Source organism: Eublepharis macularius, chromosome 5 (assembly GCF_028583425.1).
Source record: "Eublepharis macularius isolate TG4126 chromosome 5, MPM_Emac_v1.0, whole genome shotgun sequence".
In the NCBI taxonomy this organism is placed as follows: Eukaryota; Metazoa; Chordata; class Lepidosauria; order Squamata; family Eublepharidae; genus Eublepharis; species Eublepharis macularius.
This window is the reverse complement of record NC_072794.1, coordinates 6,567,359-6,590,831: the sequence shown is the minus strand read 5'-3', so window position 1 is coordinate 6,590,831 and position 23,473 is coordinate 6,567,359. Positions and strand designations below refer to the sequence as shown.

General features: G+C 42.2%; 1 protein-coding gene across 4 annotated transcripts in view; it reads right to left on the bottom strand.

Annotated features, from left to right (window-relative positions):
* Nucleotides 1-4,803: 4,803 nt before the first annotated feature.
* DAZAP1 (DAZ associated protein 1) overlaps nt 4,804-23,473 on the bottom strand; it is a 60,865-nt gene continuing 42,195 nt past the window's right edge. For 2 of the 4 annotated variants that reach the window (XM_054979434.1, XM_054979435.1), the window contains exons 7-12: nt 19,490-19,572; nt 14,836-14,989; nt 13,796-13,825; nt 12,989-13,129; nt 12,567-12,749; nt 4,804-5,857 (exon numbers count right to left, since the gene is read on the bottom strand). In XM_054979434.1, the coding sequence (XP_054835409.1) occupies nt 5,685-5,857; nt 12,567-12,749; nt 12,989-13,129; nt 13,796-13,825; nt 14,836-14,989; nt 19,490-19,572 (764 nt within the window). In that variant the 3' untranslated portion in view covers nt 4,804-5,684. Of the gene's footprint in view, nt 5,858-8,893; nt 8,984-12,566; nt 12,750-12,988; nt 13,130-13,795; nt 13,826-14,835; nt 14,990-19,489; nt 19,573-23,473 lie in introns of all 4 variants that reach the window. The other 2 variants (XM_054979436.1, XM_054979437.1) reach the window with 2 other exon arrangements.

Sequence of the window (23,473 nt, the reverse complement as noted above, 5' to 3'; positions counted from 1 at the left end):
GGCGGTTGCAGGCTGAAGCCTGCGATCCCCACCTCTTCCGTTTGCCCGCAGGTGTCAGGGACGTCCTTGACACCTGCGGGTGAACGGAGGTGGCGGGGAGAGCGCCCAGAGGAGGGCGGTTGCAGGCTGAAGCTTGCGATCCCCCTTCCCCTCCTCCAGCCGGTTAGGATAGGAGGGGGGAGACTTGGAGGCGAAGTGCGTTCCCCCTGTGGCTTCTGACCTTGTACCCTGCTCACTCCCATGCACTATTATGTTACAACTTTGATCTCCTGCTTTCTCAGTGTCTAGACTTGATAGTACGAATATGTGAGACATTCTCAGGATGCTTTCGTGTCAAAATTCTTGTTTGGCTGATGAGAGGGGGAAGGAGTAAATGTGTGAGTTAAGAGGAAAGGTTTTCTCACAGGTTGCCATTCCTGTCAAATTGATCCTTACTGCTTAGTAGCTTACCTTGCTTCTGAGTAACCTTATGGACATATCTGTGGAAATAATTTGATTTCTGAATAAAACCATTTAACCAAGAGCCCGGATTCTTGCTGCAATGGTACAGGGATCTATCTGCCATAGCCTGTCATCCATAGCCTGACACCAATAGATTTTTTTTTAGAGTTTAATGAATAGTAAAGTGGCAAGTGCTCTAATAAATTAAGTTAACCAGTATGAATAAATGTATCATAAATACAGATTATTCCTATAAACAAAATGTAAAGAACAAGAAGATAGTTTTGCATAGCCGCCAGGCAAAAATGCTAAGCTGCACAGTGCCAGAAATAGTCTATAAATACTTGAAAGTGACGTAGTTTTTTCTTCTTTTTATAGGTGCAGCTGGAGAAACGATGTGAGAACATCCAGAGGGTAAGTATCACAAAGGTCAAAGGTATAGAGTAATAAACTGCATCTCTTTTTTCTTTAGGTGACGCCAAGAAGCCAGTGCCCAATAAGCAGAAACCCCTCCGCCCTACACTACACAAGGCCAGGCTGTAAATCTCGGTGTTTTGTCAGCTAGACTTCTTCAGAGGCAGTTTGGGGCTCACCTAATAGAACTCTTCATAAAGCATGGAATTCTCAAACAGTACAATGGTTCTTTCTTGTGGCGGGTACCTATTTAATTTAATCAGGGAATACAAATAATCCACCATGCATCCACTGACACACAGCCAAAACACAGGTTGAGCCATACACTGCTACAAAAGAGGGTCCATGTGTGCCAGTGGATGCATGGTGGATTATTTGTATTCCCTGATGAAAATACAGAGATTGCCTTTTGTTATACTTTGGATACTCACCGCTTTGAAGATTGTTTATACATTTCTTGTTCTAACCTGTTGAATTTCTGGGTGAATGTATTACTTTTTTTGGCAGTCTTATCCACTTTGAGAATATTGTCATTTTGTATAAATCTTAGATTTTTATTATACTTCTTAAAATTTGATATATTGTTAGTAGCACTTTGCACTTTTTCACTGATTAAATTATTACATTCTATTAGCTCCCAGTTGTGGGATACCATTCTTGGCTTAGATCTGTTTATCCAGGAGAGATGCTTTGTTTTTTGGCTTATCCACACAGGAAAGCCAGACCCCACAGGGAGATTGGCAACCCCACTGAACTTTGAGGGGAAGACTGGGAGGTGCACTTGACCTCAGGACACATTCAATGACTCCCAATAGCAACTGCGGCTGATTTAGAAGGTAGAGGGTGAGGACCAATCAGGCTGCATATGCAAATGACCTTGAGAGACTGGCCCAATCAGGGAAGAGTGGCTGAGCTGGCAGTGGGCGAGGTGCAAGGAGGCAGCAGTCTGCCAGCCACAGACGGAAGCTATATCCCTTTGGGAAAACACATTTGACCCCTTTTTACCCCCTTAGGAGGGCAAATTTCTTAAAATCTCTTCTTAGTGGGTGTTTACATTATGAATTTCATGTTTCTAGGTCTAGGGGTTTGGGCTGGGCATTGATGAGTCAGCCAGGACACTTGTCTTTATATAGATGATCACAGCCCCTTCATAACCAACCAGAGAATCGGAACAATCTTGTATCTGAAGAATGGAGCTTTGACTCTAGAAATCTTACACCCTGGAAATCTTGTTGGTCTCTTAAGGTGCCGTGGGACTAAAATCCTTCTGTTCAACTGCAGACCAACACAGCTAACTACCTGAAAGTAGAAGGGTGTGTTAATCTGTTGTAGGAAAATTGAACATGAGGCCATTGGCACCTTGAACACTTCAAAGTTTTTTAAAGCATGTATTTAAAACATCAAAAACCCTTTTAACAACTTAGGACCCTAGGAATTGTGAACCGTGACTCACGAAAGCTTATGCTGCAATAAATGTAAGGTGCTATCCAACTAATTTCATTTTACTCTTTAAGTACTTAGTCCTCTCCTGGAGTTTGCCCCCGTTTGCTCAAAAAGCTTATTTTTAAGTTGCTTAATCCTCTGTAGGATTTTGGCCCTTTTAAGACCTAGCTGGGTGAATTCCAGAAGATGCCTTCAGAATAGCTGCCCGCACAGCCAGGCTATTTAAGCTGAGGATGAGGAGAGGAGCTTTGCTAGATCAACTGGTTTGTGAGGCTGCTAACCTAATCCTAACCTTCCCAACGAACATCGTATCTGTCTTGTCTGGGTTCAATTTCAATCTGTTCATTTTCAGCCATTTGACCACAGCTGTCAGGCAGCAACCCAAGATTTCTACTGCATCCTGTGGGGACTTGGATAATGAGATATAGAGTTGGGTGTCATCTACATACTGACATCCCACTCCACAGCTGTGAATGAGTTCTCCTAAAGGCTTTACCTAGAGGTCGAACACGGGAGATAAGATTGCATCCTGTGGAATCCCGCAAGATAATTCCCATTCTGAAGATAACTGGTCTCCAACAGCAACCCTCTGAGTCCATTCCATGAGAAATGATTTAAACCAGTCCAAGGCACATCCTTTGATGCCCGCTTCTGTCTCTAGACACCTCAACCGGATGGTATGGTCTACTGTGATGCTGTTAACATGTGCATATACTATCTAGGGGGTGTGTGTGTGTGCACTTTTTTCCTGAATAACCCTAAAGTAATAAGCTTCTGGCCCTGAGGGCTGACAAAGGCATGGATGTGTGACAGAGAATGTGTACAGCAGCTGAGCTCTGATAAGTTCATTTATACAACAGAAATTCACATTTTCAGGAACGAGTCTCTGCCTTCGTATAATACTTAACATCTACAAGGTGCCATCTAGGTGAGACCTCCAAGCTCAGCTTCCAATGCGGTTCTGTCCCTTTACACTTAAAAATTAGCAAAAAGCTAATTGCAGTTATTGTAAACGTCTGGGTTTCAACTCACTTGTTTATATAGGATTTAGATGTTGCATTTCATTTTATTTATGAGATGGTTATCAATGACTGAATTATAGTTTGTGTGTTTATGTTGGAGTTTATTTGAAATAAATAAAAAAGCTTTAAAAAACACGTTCTTTTTTCTATAGGAGGAAAAAGAGGGTTACATGGGTTACACAGAAATATCAAATTGGAAAAGGTAAGGGATCTGAAAAGGATCTGTAACAAATAATTTATATGGATCACATCTAATGACTATTTAGAGAAAATGAAAAGCTCAGAGATTTGGATGTCAACCTACCAGGAATACTTTGGGTTATTGTTATTACCTTTGTTCCATTAACCATTCTACATTTGCAATATGATCTCCTGTGCCTCTTTTTTTTTTCTCGAGAGTCTTTTGCTGTAAGAATCTTAAGCATCACGTTGCCTGTGTGGGAAATTAATGCAATGTTCTGAGAGCTGCTGAATCTTTGGCACGTATTTTCAGAACTGGAATATACATTGCACATTTAACCCTGTGTTAAGATTTTGATGGTCAGTGAAATCAGCAAGTTTAGACTGAACATATGCATTTTTATTACCCTTTTAAGGGCTCTTGAGCTGAATAAATTCCCAATTCCCCTGTATTTTCATAATCCCAGTGACTCAGAGCCAAGCTACAAGTGACGCCTGACACAAGTTGGACACTTGTCAGCTTCCCTCAAGTTTTGATGGGAAATGTAGGCATCCTGGTCTATGGAGAGCCAAGCTGTAAAACCAGGACACCTACATTTCCCATCAAAACTTGAGGGAAGCTGACAAGTGTCCAACCTGTGTAAGGCGTCACTTGTAGCTTGGCTCTCAGACCTGGAAGGCTCATCAAATGGGCTCAGCAGCAGAGACCATAATTTGCCTAGCTACATGTGCCTGTACTCAACATGCTGAACGATCCAAATAGTTGAATTAGTTCCCCAACAAAACTTATTTTACTGCTTGAGCCTACTCATTTCCTGATTTTTTTTAGGAGTTTGTCCTTCATACCATGACTGAGCCAAGTGTGGCTAGTGCTTTAGGAAACACTATATTCAAATCTAGAATACAGATGATATAATGGAAACCTCTTTGTATAACCAAACTAAGATTACTTTTAATATAAGGAGAAGTGCTTATCTTTTTACAAAAGCCTAAAGGGGAGGCTACAAAGGTTTTTTTTTTTAAACTAGATTAATTAAGATAGCCCACACTCTCAAAGCTAAAAACATTTAAAGAGGTCAGTAGTTAATATTTTTCACATTACAGATCAGATAAAGGACTCATGGGGGGTGGTTGCAATAGCAAGGCACGACTTACAAGGAACTCTTGAAACAACAGAAGGGGACACATACTAGCCCTGCTGCTGGTCAGCCAGGGCTAGCTAATGCAAGCCAGATGGCTTCTTGGAGCTGTTAAGATGTGTGGAAGGCAAGCGCTTGGAAAAAATAAAAAGTGGAGACAAGTCTGTGTTTCTAATCCAAATGTATTTCTCTTTATTCAAACCAGGGATAATCACTGGTCAGTGCAAAATGCACTAATTTTTGTTTTGTTTTTGCCTGAGGGAAATCTACATCTTTGCAAGGCCTCCATTAACCCCTTAATGAAATCCACATCCCAAAAGGATATTTTTAAAGAATCTGAAGCCCAGATTGAAATGCTGTGCTTCGGAAGTGACACTGTGCCTTTCAACAATTCTGCCCCTGCGCTGTTACCAGCTCAGAAACGGATAAAAAAAAGAAACAGACACACACAGTAGATTCCTTCTTTTAAATTCCCAGAGTTTCTGGACCAACCACACTAACAAAGGAGGCTGGAAGCTGACCCTCGCTTGCATCTAAGCCGTGCTAACGGAAACCCTGTTTTTTTTTTTAAATTAAAAATAAGCCAGCATACATAGTAGAAAATTTTCTCTTAAAAATCTCAATCTGTAAATGTATATATTTTCTTCTTCTTTAAACATAAAGTTTACAATATAATGGTAAAACAAAGGCTCAGGAAAAAATTAAATTTCCAACAAAAATAGAGAAAGAAACCTGAAGTTTTTAATTAAAGCTGAAGACGTTTTTAAAACCCTGTAGTTTGAACCAGTGACACTCTCTTTATTTGTGCTGATGGGTTAGAGAAAGGAAAAAAATTAAAAACTGCAGTCCAAACACTGCCCACAGCTGCATTTTCAAAAGCCTCCTCCTCCCCGCAACACCCCCCCTCCCAAGATGTTATGTTTGTGGTTTTTTCCCTCCGGCAAGTAGGTGATTGTCACAAGTTCAGAAGTCTAGGATTCCTGGGTTCAGCTGGTACCAGATATCCTGCTCTGGACAGAACTCCCTGATTTCTAGGCGGTTGGTGCTAGCGTCGGTAGGGGTGAAAACCTTGAACGTTATGGTTCTGTCCACGGCCAAAACCACTGCCCCCTGCAGGTGGCCCACTTGAGGGTGGCACGGAAGGGCCTCCATAGGAGGGGGGCTGCTGGCTGGGATCGGAGAAGCCTTGTCCAAAACCACTCAAGTCTTGTCCATACCCTAGGCAGAAAAGAAAGGGGTGGGGGGAGGAGACGAAGGTCAGCATCTCTTCCACTAAGTACCCTCAGTGCCAGAATACAAAATGAACAACACAACATATCACAGTGCACAAAGAACCTCAGACCCGAGTTGTTAGGTGTTACTTTCAGATTTTGTTCTCTTGATGACAAGACTGTATCAAGGGGGGCAGGGAGGAGATGGGAGTGAAAAACAAAACTCCCAGACTTACACATTTGCCAGTGCATTTCTTACTTATTTACAGGAACCAGAAGTCCTGTTGCAAACTGTCTTCATTTTGTGGGGCTGAAAGGCAGTAAGTTGCTAGGCTCTTCTGAGAAGAATGCTTCTTTGCAAAATGGTTTGACACAATCAGATTGAGCAACAAAAGCAGACCCAGAAGAAGATGAAGGGCGGCCATGATCTCCCCTGACCAAAGTATAGGACTGTCCATGATTTCCCTCCCCAAACAAAAAGCAAAATAGAAAGAGGATGAAGTAGCAGATAAGCTAGTCTGGGGTACTAACTTATCTTGCTAGATATTGACAGGATTTTGCCTGTTTGAATTGAAAGCATGTGATAAACCTGATATATCAAAGATAGCTTGTGCTTCTTGTCCCTATGAGAGACATTTCAGATCCACAAGAACTCAAATACCACCCCTTTTGACTGAACTGTGTTAGTAGGTACCATGATGCAGCAAGATTTCACATAGCTACCTACCCACAAACTGAGCTCTGAACAGTCTCATCTGAATGCTAAAACCCGAGTAATTACTTTTAGTCAGGCTTCAGAGAGTCCAATTATATTTCAGCCAGTTCACTTGTGCAAACAGCTGCTTATATCAGCAGCATGTTTCACGTGCAGTGTAATGTCAGATGTCCAAAATCGTACAAAATCATGGCTCTTGCTTTGGAAGCAGGGAGACATTTTCCTGTTCACAGAAAAAGAAGGCTGATCAAGTGGCTTCTCTCCCCATATAGAGACCACCTGCATACAAAGGTATCAGCCAGCTTGCTTGTACAGGAATCTCACTGGAACCAACTCAGTCACTTCTTCTGAGCCTCCACAATCAAGGATGAAAGAACTGGAGGGGATGGGGTCACTCCTTCCACTTGGATGGCACAAAAACTGTGAAACGGACAGAACTGGATTCAGACCAGTACAGGAGATGCAGCTCCAAAGTGGCAAGACAGTCCCCAGGGGACCAAGCTACGGACAGCAGCAGCCTAGAAACTTGAGTTTTTTTATCTTGTCATTTCCTCTCTCACTTGGAAGTTCAACTCAAACTTGCAGAACAGCTTCTCAGAATCTTACACCTGCATGTATCTATAATGCATTTTCCACAGGCATCTCCTGAGCTCAAAATATCTATTTAAACATACCTACAAGTTTACAGGCAGCTTTGTATGCATCTTGATGGTCAAGTCAAAGGTTTAGAGAACATGAATCTCTCTCAGTGTTGTCTATGGCTTAAAGAACAACAGGCCTGCTCCCCTTCCCATGAGTGGAGGGCACCACAAGAGAAGCCAATTTTCCTATTAACTTGTGAAAATATTCCCTGTTCCATCTACCAACGTACTAGAAGCATAAGGACACATTGCTCTGAGGGAACAGCAAGGCTGGGACCCTCCCTATCTCTAGAGATGGCTCCATACTATGAGTCAGCAACTATATTGCCTGGAAGCAGCAAGCTAACTCCTTTCCCAAGTCCATCCAACAGTGTAGGAGGGGGACTCTTCCTCACCCTACAATAGCAACCAGGAAATATCTGTTCTAACACTATAGTGTTCATGCAAGTATACTGTATGTGAACCTTCCAACACCTCCACAAAGGAATACCACTCCACCCTTCATTGCTTCTGGGTATCCCTGCAAACATCAAAAGAGAAAGATGCTCTCATGTCTGACCTCTGGACATCCACTTTTTCCATTACAGGCTAATGGGTGAAGAAGGGATTTTAATCTATGTTAGCAATATACTCAGTATTCTAGGGTTAATATTTAATCCACTGCAACTAGTGTAATGCTTACATTTTTTAAAAGGAATGTTTCCTAGTTGTGGTGCTTAGCCGCAGGCAGGTAAGGAAGGGGAAAACTGCAGAAGATAAATTTTTAGCACACCCTCATCTATCTATCTTGGGCTGGCTTTAATGGGTCCTTTGCAAGTCAAATTTAGCTGCTGGCTAGTGTTGCACAGGAAGCATCACTACCCAAGCTGAGGCTGGCTGACTCTTCCCATATTCTGGCCTAAGAAGCATCAGCATCCTTAGCAGCTGCCTTCTCTAAAGGAAAACTATTGCATTTGGAGAAACAGTGCTGAGCAGCAAGTTACTGAACTTTGTCAGAGACGTACTATTTAAGTGGCACCTTCTACAGTCTACATAAGCAACAACATCTTGTGTAAAGGGTTTGTTCCTTAAAAAAAAATATCTGTCCAGGCCTAACAACTAGTTAGGGTAAAGGGAAGATAGGATCTTAAAAGCCATGAACACGCAAAAAATTACTGCAATTTAACACCTTTCTCCTTGCAGTGAGGGCAGAGCAGGTGTATGAACTCTTAGTTGGTTATCTGAATATGTGCTGCTTTGCCTCTCTCGGGGTGTCCCTGCCCATCACAGAGATGTCTGCTTCTTCTCAAGCAAGTACAACAGGGAAGAGCTTTGGGATATCCTTATTTAACTTCATGTCAAAAAGAGATGGGGGGGGGGACAGAGGTGGGAAGTTACTCTCAAATATCCAGTCTGTCTGGACAGAGCAGAAAGTGAATAAATGAGAATAGGTATCTTCAACATTATTTTCTGGTAGTGAATAATGATGAAACATCTGCTCATGGGACAGGGAAGCAGAATACTTTGAACAGGAGTTAGTGACTGCTTGAAGTCAAGAAGCCACGGAGAGGGCAATCATCTCCCCTCCAGCCTCTGAAGAGGGGAACCACCTGCAAGAAAAACAAGGTTACTTCTCCCCAACCCACCCCCAATCCCTTCAACACACAGATTACAAGCAAGAGGTTTGGTGTAAAGATGCTCCACCTACCTAGGGTAACTCACTTCTCAGCCTGACCATAAGTGTGTAAACAAAGAATTGGCCCGAAGCCTGAAGGGTCTTGAGAATAGGTACCCAGCCCTGGTAAGAAATGGAGGAAACCAGGGTGACTAAACCCCCAAGAGAGCCCTGCACAAAACCTACAATTCTCTTGGAAAGGGTGAGGGAGACTTACCCACAATGCAGTGTTTATGGTCACCCTAGCTGTAAAGGACTGTCAGTGTTTCAAAGACACTGCCTGAGGGTATGTTAGATGCCAGAATAATTTCAGCAATGTCTGTAGCCCCATTTAGAAATCTTACCAACTATGCATCTTAAAGTAAAAACGTGCAGAACAGAAAAGAAAACCCTGCTGATATAATACTGCTTAGTACTGGATGATAGAAACATACATGTAAAGCAAGAATTATTTGGAACCTGTGGTATATGGCCTTAAATGATCAGGTAAAAGGATCTGGAAATTTAACTGGCTAGCCCTGAACCATTCCAATCCTGAGTATCAAGCCTTTCCAGTCCAGAGAACAATCTAAGTTAGGATCTCTTATACTGCCCTATCTTGAGAGTTCAAGAAATGCTTTGTAGCTTCTTTCCTAGGAGAACATGCCAGACAGCAGGAATTATTTTCTGACTTTCCGCTGTATTTTTTCCTCACTTCTCTCTTAAATTTGAGGGACAAATTTCCAAATGTAAAGGAAAACCTCTGCAGTTATTGGAAATAAGCAGTGGGATTACAGCATGTTTATGAAATGATCATATGAGACACCTCTCCCCATATGCTTGCAGGGTCAGCTTAATCCTGACCAGCACAGAGAAGAAAGCCTTTAAGGATCTTCTGTAATTCAGAGGTTTGTATAGAGATGCAGTTTGCAGTGTGTGGATGGGGAAATGACACAATTTTCCTTTAAAAAACCCCACACAACCCCTTAACCCCACACAACCCCTTTCCCATATTACAATCCTGTCCATTTCCTTTAAACCAGTTAAGGGGCCTTTCTAACCAGCTGATTACAGTTTAATGGACCACTGCAAAACAGACAACAAAGCAAACTTATCCATTCAATAAGCCTCCTCTATCACATGCAGAAAATTTCAAAGCAATGCTTGGATTAGGAAAGCTTTCTGGCACATCGAGAATAATAATAATAATAATAATAATAATAATAATAATAATAATAATAATAATAATACAATTCAATATATATACTGCCCTTCAGGACAACTTAATGCCCACTCAGAGCAGTTTACAAAGTGTGTTATTATTATCCTCACGACAATCACCCTGTGAAGTGGGAGGGGCTGAGAGAGCTCTGAGAAGCTGTGACTGACCCAAGGTCACCCAGCTGGCTTCAAGTGGAGAAGTGGGGAATCAAATCCCATTCTCCAGATTTAGAGTCCTCCTACTCTTAACCACTACATCAAACTGGCTCAAGAATACATTTCTTCACCATCTCAATATTTCCTTAAGATGTTATCTCAAACTTCCAGACAGCCTCGCAGTTCCATCCCCCATATGCTAAATATAGTTTGCTGACAGAAAATTTCTTTGGACATCACAGAATCACAAGGTGTTCCAGAGCCAGCAAGAGCACCCAAGTCTGCAATGGGTTTTTCTGGTGCTAGAAATCTCCAGAGTCAAAAGACCCCTGTGCATTTTAAAAGTCACCCTGCAGGATCAATGTTGAACAACCCCCTATTTGGAACCCTCTCTTTACTCCACACCAGCCCATATAATCTGCCAGTCATATTTCCAATCAGATGATGCTATATTTGCAGTGATCATGAGAAGGCGACCTGACCACTCAAAAGCTTGCCATGATGGCCACATAACCTTTTCCCTATCTAGTCTGGGTTTTCCCTGTGGAAAATCTTTACGCTTAGAGTAGGTTGGGTCTCTGGGAAGGAGGAATTGCAGAACTGCAACAAGAGGAAAGCAAGATATCCAGGAACTTTAGGGACTGTGGTTCAGGGGGAAAGGGAGGGACTGATGGGGCCTGGGAAACTGGAGTTCATCTACGTAACATTAAAACATTTGTGACAGCCTGGATACCTCAAGAAAGTGATTTCCACACTGCCTGGAGATGAATGATAATTCTTCTCAGATTCAGGCCGACTCTTCCATTTTGCTTCCAAGATCAAAGCAGAAAGCAAGTCCATTTTGCTATGCCTTCCTTCCTCAAATGTCAACCCAATACCACCACCACCACCACCCCGGCACGTTTGTGCTAGAGTCCAATGCAAGGCTGTAGTCCTACAGAAAGGGGCATAAATGTCTTAAAGCAACCCTGACACAAATTCTCATCCTTCCAAGGATAACATGACCCCTCAAAACACAACAGTCAAATCCTCTACAATCTGGCTGCAAATCAAAGGCCCTGCTACCTCACACTATTGAACTGCAGGGACAAAGCCTTCAGGAAAAGTGTATATGTAAAACCTCTCCAGGAGCAAGCCCACCCCAGCCCATCTGACAGCAAGGCCAGAATCAGCTGGCTTAAGCCCCTGGAGCATTTCCTAGACAATCCAATATGTCTGGAACATGTGTCTAAGAGCACTGAAATCAACACGCAGTTAAATTAAAACCATAAAAAATTATAACCATAACTGATCCTGGAAGTTTTCCTCTGTGAAGCCCAAAGGAACCCACAATTTGCAGTTACAAAATATCCACAGAAGATTATGTAAACTTACACTGGCCAACTCAAGTTTGCAAATCAGCACTCCTGCATTTGTTTCAATTTTTCACAAAATTATGAGTCAAATGTTCTTTTAAAGCCCTTTTCAGGCCTGGAATATTACTTCCAAGAGGGGCCTACTCATATAAGCCAGGAATTCAGTTAGATGAGTTGCTCCACTCCAAATTCTTCAGGGTAACACCCCCCTTCTTAGACCTTAAGCTTCACTTGAATAATATTAAAAAAATAAAATTAAAAAAAAAGCTTCACTTGAATTGCAGCTGACACTCAGTATGATTACCCTAAGTCTTCTCCCACAAATGGGTATTGTGTTCATATGAGGCAGTTCTGCCAGATGTGGGAAAGTTCTCAAGGGTCAGCTTTTGCTTAACACCGACGATCACCGCAGGCCAAGTATACTTATTCCATAAAAACAGGCCAAGTGTATTAATTCCAAGAAAACACCTTTGAAAAGGCAGAGATGACCACAATCTCAATTATGTATGTTTTTGAAACTTTTTGCCAGAGTGATTCTATGGCAAGATCACCAACCTTTTTTCAGCCTGTGGGGCACTTCTGAATTCTGACACAGGGGCTGAGCACAACCACAAAATGGCCACTACAGGAAGTGGAGCCGATACATACAGGGAGCCCGTGCAGAGAAGAAGGGAATTAGAGAAAATAAAACTAACAGTCTAGTGGCAGCTATTGCTGAAACAACATTTTAATCTGCATAGTCAATCAGATATCCAATGACCTATCAGAAGCCCTGCAGGGCAAGAGCTCCACCCAGCCCCATGTGCTTTATAAAAACACTTGATGGGCACCAGGAAAGCTGTACACAGACACCATGTGACCCCACTACATTGGGGACCCCCTGTCTTATGCTACTTGCATGCAATCCCCTCCCAAGTCATTATAAATAAGAAAAAGGAAGCTGAAAAAGCCGGGAGGAGTGATTGAGACCCACAGATTCTATGCCAAACACTTACCAAACTGACTATAGGGGAATTCTGGTTGGGCGGTCGGTGGCTTGCTCATGTCCTGAGTTGGCTGAGATGGTGGTGGTGGTGGTGGGAAAGCTAGTGGTGCCGCCCCAGGGGTGGCAGGTGGTGGAGGAACGCCAGGAGGGGCAAACTGGTCAGGTGGAGGAGGCGGAGCACCATATCCAAAGCCTGAGAGGGGAAACAGGAGGGCGAACATTCACTACAGTATGACCACCAGGGCTCTGTCCTGGGCTACACTATGCTCCTACTTGTTCAGCTGAGGCCCAGGTGGGGAAGGAATGCCCTCAAGAAGCCTTCCCACTTCCCTGCCCCCTTTACAGACTTGAGATAAGGAGAGCAAATCAGTGTGTGCCTGCAAGCATCGACACGCACTGAACCCTGGGGCTGCTACAGTCAGGAATACTTACTGAAGGGAGGTGGGGTGCCATATCCTTGTGGGAAGCCCTGTGGGGGTGGGAATCCTCCTGGAGGTGTAGAGACGATGTACGAGGTAAAAGCTGGTGGTGGAGGTGGAGCTCCTCGACCTGGAGGAGGGGGGCCATATGCACCTGGGCAGAGAAGTAATGAGAAAAAGGAGTTTTAAAAGCCTGAGGTTGGTGAATTCTAGATCAGAATCAGCCCTTGAATGTCACTGTTTACTATACCTCAAACTATTTCAGAAATCTGTATAAATAATTATGTGTTTTGATTTTTCACCTTGGGCATGCAGTGCTTCATCTCCTCCCATCAGCAGAAGTCCAGGGGAAAACTTCTATGGAATTTTTTGCATTGTTTGGGGGTTGGTTGTATCAAATGTGTAGCATTACAGGGAAAATGTCTTAGGAGAGTAATCTGGTCACACATTAGAGTGCCACAAACGTACAGTTTTATTTTCTTTAGCAATGCAACCACATTATTATGCAGCATCAAAGCAAGTGCACAATACTCTCTACATACTGATCTCCCCAACAGCTGTTCACAACTGAAAAATCCTAGGCTTAGTACAAGAAAAAAACCAAATGCAGGAGAACAAGCTGTAGAAATCAGAGTTCAAATATCAAGAGTGCTGCCACACACTCTTTTAACAACCTCACAACAATGCAGTTGCTAGGGGCCTTTGGAGGATGTAGAAAAGAAACACATGCATATTAACTATTCTAGATCATGACGCTGATCATTTGGCTTCGCAAAAGTAATTCCTGCCCTAGGATCTTCAATGCTTGTAACACACTTACCAAGCGCTTGTCCTGCTGGTACCCACATACCTAAGGTGAGGGAAAACAAAAAGAGGCTACATAAGGCTCCTATACCTACTTCACCCAGAAGAGTACAGGTGTTATAATCATCTCTTATTTCCAGAAGGGCTGTGAGAACATCAAAAAAAATTAAGTCCACTAGAAAAGTTATTCACTGTGTACAGTACACTATTATTTTGATGTGAAGTATTCCTACCAATTGGTGGGAAATGCCTCACAGGACTTTTGAGATGGGGCTGCAGACTCAGAGGTAAAAGGCTAGTCATGTGAGATGCAGCAGACATCTGAGTTGAATGAGAGATCAGGTCAAATACCGACAGCCCATAAGTTTAAAGAAATAAGAGACAGACATACCAGTTTTAGAACATTTCCATGTATCCAGTAGCCATTCAGAAAGCAACAAATATTAATTTTCATTTAAACAGCTTTTAGGGCTTAAAGTGCTGTTGTAGCTCACTTTCTGTGCAATTCCAAATTGTATCCTTCCACTCTGCTCGGCTAGTGGTGGCACCTTTCTCTGATGCAGGGAATGGTAGGACAAAACCCACTGTCCACAAACATTTCAAACTGAATGGGATACAGACAGGGCTTCCAGTACACAGTGAGCAGAATATTCAGAATACCTCCCTCCACATCATGGGGTTGGGGGTTAAATTCACATAATGCAATCTTTCAACATAATTCTCTTAATGAGGCTGAGTTGCAACTTCATCAGAGGCACGTCAGTAAATTAGATACTGTCCAACTATTTTTGTTTGTGGTTGGTGTTTGTGGCCACACCATGCAAAGAGACACAGAGAAGACTCACATGGCCACAGCATGTTTAGCTGCCTGCTTGGAGTATGGGGGGAAAGGAGGGGCATGTATTCCATCTTGGAAACAAGATCTCTGCTTTCAGGGAAAGACTGAACTGGACTTGGGAGCAAACAGAAGAGGAGCCAGTTTGAAATCTAAAATAGAGCCTTAAAACAGTCTTGAGAAGTCAACCCAGGATCCCAATGTTCACTGGAAAGGGGTACCTTGAGGCCCATAGCTTTGCTGCCAGGTAGGTGGGGGCTGCCCTGCCCAGCCATTTGCAGCACTTGGCATGATCCGGCTTCCCCACTGGCTGGTGCCTGTAGGTCCTGGAGTCTGGCTTTTGCTATCCCGAGGTTCGGCCCGCTTTACCTCCACCTAAACAAAGAGACCAGATGCTCAGGCGGGAGACGCCATGTGGTCAACTGACTCCCTTCTTCCCTTTCTCACACACCCATAATTTACACTTAAAAACTCTATCTTAGCACCTTATGACTTATGGCTAAGTACTTTAAAAAGTATTAAAAGCTCTTATTTAAGGACATTTTATTTTTAAAAGTACATGTTTCTCAGGTACCGTGGATGTCAGAGCAAGCCATTCCAAGAGTCTTCTCACTTCATGCAAAGTTAGGGGAAAACAGCCCCTCAGCAAGATTTCTCTTGCATTAAAAGAAATCATTTTACTTTCTAGATAAGAAGCAATGGTAGCTACTCAAAGAATTTTCACTCTCAATTTACAGCTCTTTAACATCTTGCCTCACAGGTATGAAAGGGTTACAAGTAAAGTTGAAGAGAGCATGATAAAATAAGGTACTAATGTTTTAATAAGACTTTCTTTTTGGTAGTCGTGGTTGTGGGGTTTCACTGAAGGAAGCGATGGAATTTACGACAGAAATCCACCACTTCTAAAATAGCAATTTCAGCTCTGTTCATACCTGAGAAACACACATTTAATTTTCAGTTTCTTTTTTAAAAACCATTTTTAAAAACCTAAGGTTTTTTAAAAAAATTTAAAAGTCTAATGGAAGAGAGAGACTTACCTTCCCCAGGCTAACGCTTAAAGAACCTCTATTAACTCAAACAATGTCAGAAGGAATGGATGTGATAAGAGAACCTTACATTACATCTAACAAAAAAGTAAACAAACATGCAGGTAATAAAAAAATGGACAGTTGAGTCAATAAGAAGCAAAACCTTCATACTGTGTTAAGTCTGGGTGTGTGCGTTTTGCAAATAAAAGGTCACATTTCCTTTAAGAAAATGTACACCAGTGCTCCACAGCCAATAAGAGTATCTGGTCTACCTCAAGTGAGCTTCTCATCAAGTAATACACTTTGCTCAAAAACATACACCTTTAATCTAAATCCGTCAACTTAAAGCTTGCAATAATTTGATTTGTCTTGGTTACACTTAACCAAATCAAACAAATTAGCCTCTCTGAAGAGTCCAGGGCACAATCTGAAAGTTATATGGGGTACAAGCAACCCCCGCTGGTACTAAGCTGGCCTCGGTTTAGGAGGTATCTGCGTGGAGACCATCAGTGCCCTGAGGTCTTGAGAGGAAAGGTGAGTAGCAATGTAATAAATATACACAGTTGCACAGGCACTTCTACTGAATTGAAAGCCTGATGTATGGTGAAGGGAACAAGGAGGGCATACCTGTCAAAAGCAATGAGTCTTAATGCACTCAAGCAACATGGCTGCTATTCACAAAGGCAAGTTTTTCTACTGAACTGTCTTAATCACTTTCAAATAGAAACTACGGCTGTGGAGTTGCTTTGTTGGCAAGATGCTTTCAGAAATCCTCCAGACGGTGACAGTGTTTTAAGGACATTTAAATGTCACTTACAAGGGGATGAGATGTTCAAAGATGGCAATTTGGCATTTACCTGGTAAACAGAACATCCTGACAGACATGCATCAGAACACCTTTGGTCCAAGGTGCATCAATATGCTTTAAACATGGTTCTGCTTCAATTCGCATAAGACTGTATGTAACATTATGGCAACATTCCCATCCAGTTTGTGCTGGAATTTATCTCCATTTGCTGTTTTGGCATGCACTTTGTGCAGAAAAAGGATATTCCATACTCAACTGCAATAAGGCCTACTGAGGGTGCTGCCTTTGAAACTGATGCCAGCCCATTGTCTTGTACCAAGGTATTCTGAAGCCCCTGCCTGGTATGTTCTGTCAGTTTGCCAGCAGCTACTGAGTGTGATTTTGTGCTGAACTATCAACAGGGAAGCAAGAGCTCCAAGTTCTCACATGGGTGGATTATTCACCTAAATTGCCACTTCAATAGTAATTAGAATATTCTAGTAGGCATTTTCTAGAGAGCTCCAGGGAATCGTTGCATACTTATTTTTATCTTTAAAAAGCAAGTTTCTAGTACTTATTACGGTAAAATTAGCAGACCACTGAGAGGCTCCAATCAGAAAAAGGAGAGAAGAAAACGGAAATGAGATAGGGGCAAGACTTAATTCTGTATACCTGTTTTTCAGTAAAAAAAAAAAAAAGTCAGTATAACCTTTTAAAATTCCAGAGCTCTGCTATGACAGCTATCAATGTTGGCACCACCATGCAAAATTGGCTACCTGCAAACATTTTGGGTTTGCACCAGAATCTCTCATTGTCCCTTCAAGTTTCCCTCTGCAGTAGCAGGGGCAATTTCAAGGCTGAGCTTGCTGTGAGGAACTACTCAGGCCCTCCTTCTTCTCCTGTAGCTGACTTCCTCAGGGGAGAAGCTATGCTCAGAGGAGGGTAGCTTTATCAGAGTGAGAGCAGGAAGGCAAAGCCCTCCCACCCATCGAGTGCTAACAACACAGTATGAAGATGACAACAACCAAAGGTCACTTAACTGTACTGTGGTTAAAAATACTATTAGCTATAAAAGAGAATGTGAATTCGTATCAAAGTTTCACAGTAAGTGACCCAATTTTTTTTTGTTTAAACCATTCCTTCATGATGCTTTGTCAAATTTGTTCATATTTAGCCTTCAAAAAAGGCCATTTAAAACACAGCCTTCTTCCACTCCTCCCCCCACCCAGCAGAAATATGGAATATGGAACACACATCTGAAGGAGTGGTAATGGGAAACTGAGCCTTTGACAACACAGAAATTTCACTGGCGTTTCAAAACAACCATCTCCCCACCCAGTCAATTTGACTTTTCTACTTGCTTGTGTGCGTGTGTGTTGTGTGAACATGTTCATGTGTGGGGTGTTGGGGAAAGAGGTGGTGTATTCTTGGACATAAAGCACATGTGAACACAACAGAAGATACATCCTTCCAAACAAGGCTTGTGGAAGTACCTAACACCACTTGCCTTTGCCCCCATGAATGCAGCCACACAAGAATAATGCCCTAGATGCATTGGAATGAAATATTCTATACATGTCTTTGAAATTTAAGTCTAATTTTCAAATTTCAGGGAGCCCTTTTTGTACTGTCTGCTTGAGAACAGCTAATTTTGCACGGGGTTTGGAAGGGGATCCACTCTATAATGGTACTTCCTAGTTGGGCAAGGGACCAATTAGGTCTACTGGGTATAACTTTTGCCCTGTCCTCACACAAATCAAGGGTGTTTTCAAAAATGGGGCAACCCTCTCCTATAACTGTGCATTGTGGGTAAAGATGGATAACAAGACAGCAGCTCAAGCAAGCACATCTGCTGACAGGAACTTTTGATAAGGCTTCCATGGAATCCCTCCATTCTAGAAAACACAATTTGAAGAGCATTGATTGAAAGCCTTCTTAATAATTAGGTCTAGGGGTGTGCGCTTCGGGTTTCCCGTTCAGGTTTTTAACACGAATTGGGCCCGATTTGTAGATTTGGGGTTCCCAAATCGACCCCAGCATTGCTGAGCTGATTAGGGAATCCCAAAGCAAAGCTTTCCGAAGCATTTCAGAACACTTCGGGAAGCTTTGTGTAGAGCAGCAGAACTTACCTTGCCATTTGCAAACAGTGGCGAGAAAAGTGTCGCTGCTGCTTTCAAAGTTCTCCAATCTCTTTTTCACCTGATGGGAGGGGGAAAGAGGGAGTTCCCTCTTCCTCCCTCCCATTGGATGAAAAAGCCAGCCTGGAAGTTTTAAAAGCTCAAATCAGCTCTTTTCAGGGCTGCTTTGAGCTTTCAAAACTCCACAGAGGCTTTTTCATCCAAAAGGAGAGGGTAAGAAGGAACTCCCTCTTCTCCCCTCCCATTGGATGTGAGTGCTGCTTTGTGCGCTATGGATAATTACAGAGCATTCTGAAGCAGCTTAAATACCTGAACCCGAAGCAGCTTGCCACTTTGGGTTTAGGGTTATTCCGGATTTTTTCCTGCTTCAGGTAAGCCCGAAGCAGGAAGCCCTAATTTTTTTCAAGTGCACACCCCTAATTAATAATAATAAAAACAACATTAGATTTATATACCGCCCTTCAAGATGACTTAACACCCACTCAGAGCAGTTTACAATGTATGTCATTATTATCCCCACAACAACAAACACCCTGTGAGGTGGGTGGGGCTGAGAAAACTCCAGAGAACTGTGACTAGCCCAAGGTCACCAAGCTGACTTCAAGCAGAGGAGTGGGGAATCAAACCCAGCTATCCAGATTAGAGTCCCGCACTCTTAACCACTACACCAAACTAGCTTTCTAATTAGGTCTACAGAGGGTTGTTCCTTATCCCTGGACAGGTGGAAAATGAAGTTTCTATTAAGCTAAAGCAGATACTTGAGACGTTTCTGAATCTGACTTCATCCTTGAGGATTCTTTCTTCTTCAATACTTCCCAACAAACATTACTCTGAAGCTACCAGGTAATATTCGCCAGACAAATTGCCAGTTGCCCCAAGGCTCAGCTTTATCTTAAGGTAAAATAAAACTACAACTACACACTTTTTTGCCCATGATGTCGTGAAAATGCATGTTGACAGCCTGGTCCACTGATTGTTCGTCCTCGAAAGTAATAAATCCAAAACCTAGCCAACGACGAAGAGTGAATCAAGGTAGCAGGGTGTTGTGACACAAAACAGGATGATGAACAGTATTAGGGGCGGACCAAGGGTTCAAGCAAGGGTTTCAAGTGACATGGAGGCTTGTGCAGGTTCCCCAAAAGCCAACTTTTTGGAGGTGTTCTTGGGAGTGTAGGTACACAATAAGGGGAGTGCCCAAATATGTTTTAGGGGCAGTCTTCCTTGTGGCTTGGCACTTAATGTAAAAAAAAACCCAAACAAGCCCCTGAGATGGATCTGTGCAGAACAGCAAAACTTGTCCCACTGCTGAATGCCATCAACTCAGAGCTGCCATTCGTTGATGCAATCTCCACCTCCCCCGGTAAAGCAGCTTTTATTTTCATTTTAATTTAGAAATTGATAAAATTAAGGGGAAATGGTGCTGGGACAGGGCGTTATTTACTGAAACCCAAGATTTCTCCCTTGGTTTGCATTTTGCTTTGCAGCTAGTGCTGACAGCAGCCATTTTTTGCTCTAAAGCGTTCAACAGAAAAAAAAATACAGTGTCTGTAACAGTTAGTGTCTCTCTAAGCTTATCCAACAGGGTTGGGTAAGCCCATGGAGCCTTATTATAGAGAAGATTCATATTTAAAAAGACACAAAGATACAGGCCAAAACAGATTGCAGGAGGTCAAAATTTCAGCAACAAGAGTATGAAACAAATTAAACAAAAATATGTGGAATGGGGGACTTTTAAAAAGCATCTCTTGCATACAGGAGGCTGGCAGTATAAACGAAGTTAAGTCTGTGATGCAACAGCTGAAAGAACGAAGTCTTTTCATCTTAATATAATGATCTGAAGGTAGAAGAAATTTCTAGCAGCATCTGAGCAATGCCAAGTTATTGAGAGAGATTTCATTTAAGAGGCAAAACAGGTGGAATGGAGAAGTCATCAAGAAAATGTTTACTGATTGCCTTTACAGAAGATCATTTTTCTTCTTCAAAAGTAAGGGAAAAGGGGGAGGTGGCAAGAAAGCAAAGGGATTTCAAAAGAGAGAAAAGATGTGGGAATTCTAAGCAGGAAGTGGATTGGCTTCATGTGCCATTTCATAGGAGTGTAAAGAGAAATCAAATGGAGATAGAACCCCAGAAGCCTTTTTGCTGCTGGGAACTGAAACAGGCTCCAGGATAAGCTGAAGGAATTCCAGTTTCAGTAAGAATAGGGATAGGCAGAGCATCTGAGGGAGGGTCTGAATATTTGAGGAGATGGAAGAGGAGGAGGTTGGTGAACATGGTTTAAGATTCCTTGATATAAATAAAAGGTGTCCAGAAGTGGCTGAGAAAACTGTATGATACTGGAGGAGGGTTTCTAAGACTATTAAGCATTGGAGCTAACTGGACTTGACACCAGCAATGAATGTGCTGTAAAAATCTGTGCTCCTGAAAACATGGAGGAGTCCAAGAACTCCAATCTCTTTCTTTCTGAAGTCTTCAGATTCACAGAAAAATACCTTAATGACTTGGCCCCAAGAGATCAAAGCCCAAATCACAAAGCTCACTGGGGCAGTCTTGGGCAAGTTACAAGTTACCAGTCCTGCCTGCTCTCAGTTTTGTTGTGAGGACAGAGTGGGAAAATAATCTGCATAATCCCACAGTGGGTGAAATGGTTGAAAGAATGTCAGGGTTTAGGACACCTAGAGGGAGTCAGTATTTAGTCTTGGAGGCACTGAGTAATAGCTCAAAACAAGCCATTAACTACTCAAACTAAATGGCCTATCCATAAAAGGGGAATAAGGCACTTGGCAGAGGGATTCTGAGTAAAGCTTCCTGAATACCACATAAGGCAATAAAAATAATTTATGCAAGCAAGATATTAAGGAAGCAGATCTTCAAAGTAAAAAAAGAACTGTGCAGGGTCTTGACAGTGTTTTACAGGACGAGATATTGAGCAGAAAAAGAATCTGACTAAAAACCTAGCTGGTGATTATTTATTTAAAATATTTATATAACTACCTTCCTCCTGACCAAACAACAATCCAAGGTGGGTAAAGAACTGGTCCCCTTAGCATCCACATCTGAGCTGGCTTGCCAGTTATGAAAGTGGTTTGTTTGGGAATAAAAAGGCAAATGGTACCTGACCAGTGAAGAAAATTAGAGGACCTTTCTTTGGCCAAGTGTTTGCTTTAGATGTGGCACTTGTGGTAAGTGAAAAGAAATCATAGGATTATAATGGAACCTATGGGCCATCCAGACAGTGGCTAAATGCTGCATCTTACAAGTGACTAAGCTGCACATGCACACAGCTGCCAATAATTTGAATTCATTGCTAACAGTGTTGCTGTGGGGTCAGGCTTTGCAGCAACACAACATCTAGGCTGCACCCCTGCAACATGGACAGCAGCCCTGCCCATGTTTGGCAACATGAGCTGCCCACACTGGTTACAACACGGCACGCATGGGCAGCACCACCAATATTGCTACTGTCTCTGGATTTTGACTCACATTCGGCAAAACAGGTTGCCATTTTCTCCCTTGTAAGTCACAAGCAGTGATAACAGTTATTTGTGAAGAAGGCCTTAAGAAGCTTTAAAGACAAAACCACTTAGAAAGCCTTCAGAATTTCTTGCTTTGTCAGTGGGCAAGTTGAAAAGACGACTCAAAAGATCACACTTTGGTCTTCAGAGTGGACAAAGAGGACAGAGGTTTTGTCCAGAGGAGAAAATTCTTGTTGCCTTCACTACTTTCTTTTTAAAAAATTACCTACCCACCAAAAAGGTGTTGCTTTTTGCTTTTTCTGTGAATTTTTCTGTTTAAACAATGCAAAACTGTTGCAAAATGAATGAAGGCATCAAAATAAGTCACTCCCTGTTGCCCTTTCCCAAATATTGAAACTTCGTTTACACTCCGATAAAGTCAAAGCCTGATCCTGCCTTCGTTTGTTGAAATGGCCTGTACCTCTGTGATAAATTATCACCTAGAGAGAAGAAATCTAAAGAGATATTAATCACAAAACAGTTCACAGAGAGAAGGGAAAGAAAGAACTTATGTTTACTGTACTTTTACTATGAAACACTTAAATATGCCACTAAAGATGTATGTCTAAATTAAAAATAAAAACTAAGACTTAACAGCTTAATAAATATGAATTGAAAAACTGACATATTGTTTTTAAATAATGGAGTCAAGAAGGAGGAGTGGAGAGTCCAGATGGCAAACTGTTTTCCAGCATGTTCAACATGCTACAGGGTGGCTGGGTGCAACTCACATTTGATGACATTTTTTAAATACTGCCTCTGAGAGTCAACTGAAAGGTGAGTGTTGCAATGGAAAGTTGGACAACACAGCAGCTATTTCTCTGGGACTGAAGACAAGGCATGCTTATTACTCAGCCTACTGACTTGGGGAAAAGCTGTTGACATAAAAACGGAACAGCAGAGATCTTCAGTTACAGCACTTTTCAAGCAGCAGTTCATTAACATGGGTTCTTAACCATGAATGTCAACTCTAGTCACTGGACACACAAAAAAGCATAATAAAATTGGTTCTAGTCTGACAGCTAGAAATAATTGTAACCCTGAGAAGTGAGCTGTTAGGTCTTAATGTGTCTTCAGTTTTTGAAAAAAGGGAGTGACAAAAATTTAGGACTAGCTTGTTACTCCCCCCCCCCTTTGCTTTTCTATTTTGCTACTTGAAACAAGCATCTTAAATTCAGGTGTTGCATGTTTATTCAGGAAAACACCCAGTGCAGTGGGGGGGAGATGGACATGTAACATCCAACTTCAAAAAGACACATATACCAGATGAAATTGCATGAAAAGCCTACATGAAGAGAATAGTTCAATGAAATTTCCTGAGGCAATGGTACACAACAAATATATAAAACTGCTTTTCTGGGGAGAAGGGTAGGATGTTGTGAGAGTTTGCCATC